At 32.7% G+C, this 8,861-nt stretch overlaps 1 protein-coding gene across 2 annotated transcripts; it reads left to right on the top strand.

Moving 5' to 3' along the window:
- The first annotated feature begins 606 nt into the window (after positions 1 to 606).
- LOC105118505 (MLO-like protein 10) lies at positions 607 to 6,176 on the top strand. Of its 2 annotated transcripts, none has more exons than XM_011016471.1 (15): positions 607 to 993; positions 1,500 to 1,557; positions 1,700 to 1,926; positions 3,116 to 3,232; positions 3,473 to 3,533; positions 3,663 to 3,751; positions 3,852 to 3,926; positions 4,007 to 4,095; positions 4,194 to 4,243; positions 4,335 to 4,375; positions 4,451 to 4,624; positions 4,787 to 4,822; positions 4,929 to 4,996; positions 5,179 to 5,239; positions 5,596 to 6,176. In XM_011016471.1, the coding sequence occupies exons 1-15, from the start codon at positions 808 to 810 to the stop codon at positions 6,001 to 6,003; spliced, it is 1,740 nt and encodes a 579-aa protein (XP_011014773.1). In that variant the 5' UTR covers positions 607 to 807; the 3' UTR covers positions 6,004 to 6,176. The 2 variants fall into 2 exon arrangements, with proteins under 2 accessions (XP_011014773.1, XP_011014774.1); XM_011016472.1 differs by having other exon boundaries at positions 985 to 1,003; positions 5,596 to 6,169.
- Positions 6,177 to 8,861: the final 2,685 nt, after the last annotated feature.

The following is an 8,861-nucleotide window of genomic DNA, read 5'->3' as shown; positions in this document are numbered from 1 at the left end:
TTCACTTGATTGGATTATTTTTTATTCTATTTTATGATAAAAAATATAAAAATAAATTTATAATAAATTTAATATTAAATAATAAATAATAAAAATTCAATATTAAAGAATGTGCTTAAATAAGGGTAGTAGACACATTCAACCTTATTTTTTTATTTTTTTAATAAAAATATTTTTTTAAAAAATATAAATTATAAGTTGGTTTATGAAATAAAAATAATTTTACCCCCGACCCCGCCGTAAAAAAAATTGTTATAAAAATATAATAACATGGCACCCTGGTAATATAATCAATTAAATCAACCCATATTTTTTGTATTTATAATTATAATATAAATAAAATAATAATAAAATAAGTCCCAAAATATCAAAACTCAAATTTTATCTCATTTCAAAAAAATTCTCAGGCAAACGGATTTTATATGGGTAAAAATGGAGGGGAAAAAGAGAGGATAAAAAACTATAATGCGATAGGGCAAGGAGCACCTTCTTTGTAATTATAATTTCCTTTTTACCTCCTCAAACCAAGGACGTTATCTTTATTATATATTAAAAACTGACTAAAGGAGGGAGGCGTCTATAGTAGCCACATAAATAGAAAAACTCCAAATGGAAAGTAGCAGAGGGAGTACAAAGTAGCAGGGCGAGTACAAAACCCTCTTCTCGTCTCTTCACTCTTCCTTTCTCCCTCCCTCCCTCTCTCTTAACATAAACTTCCATTTTTTTTTTCATTTCAGACCAAACAACCCCTTCATTTTTATCACTCATTCATCTCTGCTCTGTTTCCTCTGTGATTGTTTTAATAGGATGAAAGTGCTGTTAGGTCTGTCTTTAACGGGTGTTTTTGGAGGTGTAGTGGTTAAGGCAGCAACTGAAAGTAGTGCTACGACAAGGAAGCTTGATCAAACACCAACATGGGCTGTTGCTAGTATTTGTGCTGTTATTATCATCATTTCTATTCTCTTGGAAAAGTTTCTTCACAAAGTTGGAACAGTAAGCTTTTATATGTCTGTAATGCTTTCCTTTAATTGTTTATGAGTTTCTTGGTGCTCTTCGACTGTTTTTCCTTCTTGGCAGTACAGTTTAGGATACTGATATCACCAGATTATTTAGTTTCTTCCTTTTAAAAAAAAAAGAAAAACACTGCTATAATTCTTCTTTATTCTTGTTGTATGGGGGGGGGGGGGGTTTAAACAATCAATGCCATGTCTGTTTTTAATTATGTAGAAAAGAACTGACAACTCGAAGTCATAGAAAAACACTGCTCTCTCTCTCTGGTGGCCTCTTTTTCTTTCTTTTTTTTGCTGCTTAAATTTCGTTGAATTTCCCTTTACTGCTATGAAAAAAATGATTTTTTTTTTCGTTTTGCTTTATCCTTGTTTCCTCTAATGTTAGCTTTACTTGGTTAAAAGAATAGTCTTTTTTTTTTCCTGTCAATTTTGGGATTTGTTCTTTGAGTCTCGCTAATTTTCCAATTTTTTATTTTATTTTCAATTCAGTGGTTTACAGAAAAGCACAAGCAAGCTTTGTTTGAAGCCTTGGAGAAGGTTAAAGCTGGTAAAGAACCAAGCTTTCTATTTCACTAGCACTAAGGATCATGATTCTCTCCTTTGGCCTTGACTTTTTGCTTAATGTTTTTTTATGTGCTCCTTTAGTGGGAATGTTATTAGGAAATTCTGAGTTGGAATGATTATTGCAGAGCTGATGATTCTAGGGTTCATTTCACTGCTCCTGACTTTTGGGCAGTATCACATTGCAAAAATCTGTGTTCCCCAAGATGTTGTAGGCACCATGTTGCCTTGTAAGAAAGAAGGTGTAACTGATAAAAGTAGTAGCACCAAAGGGGAAGAGGAACCTCGACGGAGACTTTTGTGGTTTGATCGTAGATTTCTAGCTGGTGCTAAGAGCGCAGTAAATTGCAAGGATGTAAGTGCATATGCTGCAAAACTTGTTCTTTGTTGAAAATTTAAGATCTTCTATTGGCTTTAGATAAACGGGCAAGTTTAAAGTCTATCGATGAAAGTTTTTGTCATGACTAGCATGCAAGATTTGGTCGCAGTAAATGCATCAGTAATGGCCTTGCATTGTATAAAAGAAGCTGAACAGTGTTTGAATGACAACCATTTAAAGCATTATTTTACTGGAAACAAATCCAAAGAATGCTTTCTAGTGGAAGGTGGGGGAGTAGGTATGGGCATGCTAAAGCTAAATCAAATGATATTTGATGCTTTTATATGTATTTTCATTAAGCCAACTAGTTTAGTTGCATGCTTAGAAGTTTCAGAAAAATCCCACATGTTTTTGGAATGAACTCGTTGTTTTGATGTCAAGAATATACTGTGGGCTGTGAAATGCATTTTCATTCTTGAAAAATGATTCACATAAGCTAATTGGTTGATACTTGATGGATACTGATTGGTGTCAACATGGTATGACACACCTTAGATCTGACCCATCAATTTTCATTTTGAGTTTCCTCAGTTACCGTCACAATTTAGACCATGACAATACAGAACTAACATTGAAGAAACAAAGTGATAATATGAGGAAAGAATGTTATCTCATTCTGGTGTTTAATGAGATTGATAATCGATGCTTCTGGGTATAATACAGAACTAACATTGAATAGGCATTCTGGAACTAATTGTCTTAGGACATGCCAAATTTGATTGAAAACATAGTACATTCTATTGTGGGATCTTGAATTAATCTAAAGCAATGGCTTGCTGCTTAAGGATATTTGTTCCTGGTATTGAAATTTAATGTTATCCATCACATTTGGGCATCCTCAAGAGAGCTCATAATAAGTTGTGAGAACATAAACCTATGTTTATCCAAGTCTAAAGATCCTTCTTTTCCTTTTATGAAATATTTTATGGTACATTACTTCATGCTTTTGAACAGTATCTTCAAGTGTTGCAACTAGATAATCATTCCACAAGTTTGTGCCATAAGTAATTTTCTTTGCTGCTTTACAGTAATTAATTTTTATACCAACATTTATTACTCACATTGTTTTGGTAGGATATTAAAATTTGTCTTCATTACTGTACGAGAGGATAACATTGAATCATATCTTGCTCAAAATGATAACTATTCTGAATTTGTCCTGCAGGGGTATGAACAACTCATATCTGTTGATGGGTTGCATCAATTACACATCCTCATATTCTTTTTAGCATGCTTTCATGTGTTATTTAGTGTTATTACAATGACACTTGGGAGACTAAAGGTATGGAAATGTTTTTTTTCTTACACTTTATGCTATGCCTATCCATACACTCATCAAATTGCCTGGATTGGTTATGTGCATTACTGGAAAATAAAAAAACCTATGGTAATGAATAAACTAGAAATATGTTGTCTAATTTTCGGTAGAAAAGTCTGTTGACAAACCTATCTCTGTCCCTGACCCTTAATGTGATGCATTGAGTCAAATTCACAGTTGGTAGTAAGCACTTACTTTTTACAGACTCGCGCCTGGAAACGGTGGGAGCTGGAGACTTTGTCCCATGATTATGAGTTCTCAAATGGTATGCTGTCTTATCTTAAAGGCCAGGCTCCCTGTTTATGTTATAGCTTGAACTTTTCTTCATCAAGTCCAAACATTATACTTGAATACCAGGGTTTGTATGCTCAGTTGGATATTATCTTATGCACAGATCCTTCAAGATTCAGGCTTACTCACGAGACATCTTTTGTGAGATCACACACCAGTTTCTGGACTAGAATTCCTTTCTTCTTTTATGTTGTAAGGATTATGTCACTTAACTAGTACGTTTTTTTTATTTATTTGGTGTGTGTGCATGTGGTAGAACAGTATGGTCTAAACTTGTTTGTATCTATTGTAGGGATGCTTTATCCGACAATTTTTTATATCTGTTAGCAGGTCTGACTACTTGACATTGCGCAATGGATTCATCACAGTGAGTCTTCGTATGCTCAAATTTAATTATTCACTGTTGGATTGCCGCTTTCTATTTTTGACACTGCCATTTTTACGTAGGTCCATTTAGCTCCTGGAAGTAAGTTTAACTTCCAAAAATACATCAAAAGGTCATTGGAAGATGACTTCAAGATAGTTGTGGGAGTAAGGTAATAGTTCATTTATTATCTTTCTCTTCATGTTATATTTCTTTGGTTACACAAGATTTCAAATTTATGCATCTTGATTTAAACTGATTTGTTGGCAGTCCTGTTCTGTGGGCATCCTTTGTTATTTTCTTGCTTCTGAATGTTAATGGTAAGTTCCTTTCCCAAGGAAAGTTTTAGAGCAAATAAGCACTTAAAATTTGAATTTGAAGACAGTTTGATATGTTTGCGTTCCGTTACAGGATTGCAGGCTTTGTTCTGGGCTTCTATAATACCTGTGATTGTAAGAAATCTATTCTCAGTGACCAAGTTTCCAGATCAGAGAAAATATCATTGTTCTGACCATTTATTATTGCAGATTATCCTAGCAGTTGGCACAAAACTTCAGGCCATTTTGACAATGATGGCTCTTGAAATCACTGACAGACATGCAGTGGTCCAAGGGATGCCTCTTGTTCAAGGCTCAGACAAATACTTCTGGTTTGGTCGGCCTCAGTTACTTCTTCATCTTATCCATTTTGCTTTGTTTCAGGTACAGTATGGCCGCCTCTGCAATTACTAAACCTTCCATTACGTATACTTAAAATGGAATGGTTAATTTTAGATTCTTGAATATCAAGATTCTTTGCTTTATTCATATTAATCAACTTTAAGTGTGCTAATTGTCATGTTCTTTATATCTTGGTGCTTGCAGAATGCATTCCAGATAACATATTTCCTCTGGATATGGGTAATTAACTGTTTTCAGCAACTCTATTTTGCAATAGTGGATTGTCTGCTATCATTCTCTACTCCATATCTATCCATTGCTCAACATTGATGTTCTATATATGCAGTATTCATTTGGGTTGAACTCTTGTTTCCATGCCAATTTTGATCTTGTTATAGCCAAAGTTGCTTTGGGGTAAGCATTGGTTTTTCCCCCCATCAATAGATTGTCATTTCCAGTAATAAATCCATCACAAACATGTTATAGAGGCTGTGAAAATTAACGGTATCCTAACTTCAACATGGAGAAGACCATGTTTTGGACATTAGTCTTTATTTCAAATTGAACTGATAGACTGAATTTCCGTGGCCTTGCAGGGTTGGAGCTCTAATTCTGTGCAGTTACATCACACTTCCTCTATATGCCCTTGTAACTCAGGTACCTTTAAATTTCCAAGAGCTTACAAGACAAGCTCCTGTTGGAATGAAGATGATCAAGTAAAATCCTACAAAAGGAAGTTCTAACTTCAAATGGATCATTTGTTCCTAAAGCAAGCCTTTGATCAACCAAAAAATTATCTCCTCATTACTAGAAATGATAGCATGGGTTTCAATAACATCATAGCAAAACCTAAAAGATGCTGGCGCTAAAGAGTCCTCGTCTCTGAGGACCTATAGCCTTATTTGTAGATAAACTTTGTATCTTAATGTGCTTCTTCTCTTTCCCATCGCTTATTTTTCATAGGTTTTTTTACGGTTTCCTGGATACTAATCTTTATCGGTGGCCACTCTTAGATGGGTTCGCGTATGAAGAAATCAGTCTTCGACGAGCAAACATCCAAGGCTCTGAAGAAGTGGCACATGCTTGTGAAGAAGAGGCATGCGAAAGGAGGAAAGACTCCTTCTCAGACGCTGGGAAGTGTAAGCCCAAGCGTGTCTTCTATCTCTTCCACACACGCATTGCAACGATTCAAAACAACCGGGCACTCGACGCGGTCATCATACACTTACGATGATCAAGTCGAGTCCGATTTAGAAGCTGAGGCATTGTCACCCACAACAGCAACAACCAGTTTTATTGTGAGAGTGGATGATGATGATGATGATGATGTTACGGAAATTGATGTGCCGCACCAAGAAGAGGAAACCAGAAATGACGACGATTTCTCTTTTGCCAAGCCTGCCCCGCCAAAAGAACCATAGTTTGCATAAACTGCTGCATCATCTTCTTGTACATTAGTTTACGAAAGATCATTGTAGATTCAGATAGCGAAATACAATATAGAATTTATAAATTTTTGTGTGTATATTTACACTCTTTTCAAAAATCTTTCTGGTTTTAAATCTATAATATATCTTTTTCATAGAACCTTTAATATTTTCTGTTTTATAATACATGATTGGTGATGATTAGCGTTGATGTGAGCTTGATTATTCAATTTGTAAAATTATTATTATCATTGTTTTTTTTATCTGGCTAATGTGACAACCATATCTCATCTAGAAATGTAAGTATGGTCCTAACATCCTCGTGGAAATAGACTCACTCTATTGATATTAATCATTGAAAAAATGTGCTTTTGTGTCATATTTTCAATTAAAGTATATAAAAACTCTATTTATATAAACCATTTTTCCAAATATTTTAATTAAACAATTTAATTAAATCATAATCCAATTAGGATAACATAAAAATCAAAATTATTAATTAAATATTTTAATTCAATCCTATTACAATTAGAAAAATTAATTCTATAATTAATTTAATTTAGGTTTCAATTTTAAAATATAAAATCAACTTTTTTTATGGGGACATAATTATAATTCCATCCTTTATACCATATTATAATAAGAAATAAATTTCAAGGGTAAATTTGTAAATTACACTCTAAAAACCCTAATAATTTGTACGATATATGGGCAAATTCATCAATTTGCCCCAAAACATAATATCTGTTGTTTGGGGGAAGGGGGCACAAAAACATAACTCTTAGCCCACTGTTGATGGTTGTAGTAACGGCAGCCAACATTGTCACTGCAAGCTAGAAGTGCAAAGATTTACCCCTCGCCCTTCGCAGCCTTTAGAAATGGCCGCAGCCACCTATGATTGCTGCCTCTATACTAGTGGCGCGTTAGTTATGCGCACAACACAACCAAACATGCTAGCATAAATCCCATTATTGGAGGTTATGCAACAACCAACCTTTTAATTTCCTACAAATTTATGCCAGAAAAGCAGATTCTAGCCAAATTCAAATAATATCGCCAGATATAGTTGGAACAATAGTCAAACAAATTTTTAAAAAAAAAAATCATGAGAGAAAGCAAAATTTAGGAAAACTTAATTTTGCATTTAAATTTAATTTACAATTAACATCAATAACAATTAAAACATAAAAACAATAACCTTAATTGTCTAACAATGACTCTTGGAATACATACATACAATAAAAACAATAAATTTCAAAACTTTTCGAGAGTCTCAAGGATCTCGTTAGATAGATTTAGAGTTTTTTAGGGTTTATACAAATATAAACAGAAGATCAGATGTTCTTTTTGGCTTTGAATAATTACTTTAAAACTGAGTTGTAAAAACTACAAGTCATCCAAGTGTTAGGCTTCTAACAATAATCCATACGAAATACCAGTAAAAAATCTCCTAAACCCTTTTAGAAAAGAGAGATAAGCATTTGAGTGTTAGTCTCTTTTCTTTTTTGTTTTTCAAGTGTTTTGTAACTTAAGTAGTTTATTACAAAAAAAGAGGCATAACATTCTATTTATAAAAAAATCTTAAAACCCTATAAAAAAATTTCAATTTACTCCGTGAATAATATCGTATATATTATTTTAAGACAATTTTATAAATTTATTCAATCAAATCCTTACTTAATTTTTCTAAGTCTAGAATTGCAATTCCTTGTATTAATTACATTTTAGTCTTCAATTTCTAAAACTTATTTACAATCAAGTCACACTTGATTAATCATTTCATTTTAATTTCTGACCAATGATTATTATATGTGTGACCCATTAAGTTTTTTAATAAGTTTTTTTTGAATTCAAGGAAACCTCACCTCCTGGAAAGCACATTTTGTGGGCCCAGGTGAGCGAGTAAAACCCCAGCTGTCCCAGGTTTTTACAAGAAGTACATACCCTGACTCAAACTAGAGACTTGTTGTGCAGATCTCAAGCCCTTTGCCACCACGTCACGCCACTTGGGGACTTTTCTTAATAAGTTGGCTTAAATAAAAATCACAATCCTAAATAAAATAAGATTAAATAAATTAATTTATTATCAAATTTAACAAATAATTTATTTATATTTGAAGATCAAATATAATGTCTAGCAACATATCATGATCCTCTAAAATTAGAAAAACCTTTCAGTGACTAGTTTTTTAGTGTAATTATTATCACTTTATCAACAATCTTCCGCTTTAGATATTATAATATGGGGTTGTGTCTATTATGTTAAATCATGTTTTTTCTTAATATCATAGTTATTAATTATTTAATTAAGATTTGAAACTCTTTTTAAATCTCATTCCACCTTGCGCAAGGATTTACATTCAACACTATTTGAGAGCAAATAAAATATATTTTTTAATTCACCTAGGGTAATGAAAACTCTATCAATTACTCAAATACCTTCATATAATTCGTGTTATATCTAATATCTGTCCATTTGTTACCCTTGATGACAAATTGTAGCATGATCAAAATATAATATTTTCTATATAAGATAACTTGATGATTTCAAGTTTAAGGATCACTTCACAATCGTTACATAAGCCTTTCTATAGACACATGTGATATATTCATATGAAATTTTCATGCAGGTCAGTTCAGTATACATGTCATCTTATAAGCACCTATATATTAGTTATAGATATTCCTTATACCTTATTTTATAAGAACAACTATTTCTTTTCATAAATGAAAGAACATAATATGTATCAATCTCAACAATTCTAATTAATGTTCAGTCTTAATAGAGCATTGGTCATAAATATTTAGAAACAATGCCTTAAAGAAATAGAAATCTCATAATTATAACAACT

This window comes from Populus euphratica, unplaced genomic scaffold, assembly GCF_000495115.2.
Source record: "Populus euphratica unplaced genomic scaffold, PopEup_1.0 scaffold1982.1, whole genome shotgun sequence".
In the NCBI taxonomy this organism is placed as follows: domain Eukaryota; kingdom Viridiplantae; phylum Streptophyta; class Magnoliopsida; order Malpighiales; family Salicaceae; genus Populus; species Populus euphratica.
This window is presented reverse-complemented; position numbering and strand designations above follow the sequence as displayed.

What these genes read in the sequence shown, in the direction of transcription:
- LOC105118505 (XM_011016471.1), top strand. Translation starts at nt 808, where the DNA reads ATGAAAGTGCTGTTAGGTCTGTCTTTAACGGGTGTTTTTGGAGGTGTA. An exon ending in GCGCAGTAAATTGCAAGGAT is followed by an intron (nt 1,927 to 3,115) that starts GTAAGTGCATAT and finishes TTTGTCCTGCAG; the next exon opens with GGGTATGAACAACTCATATC. An exon ending in CATATTTCCTCTGGATATGG is followed by an intron (nt 4,823 to 4,928) that starts GTAATTAACTGT and finishes CTATATATGCAG; the next exon opens with TATTCATTTGGGTTGAACTC.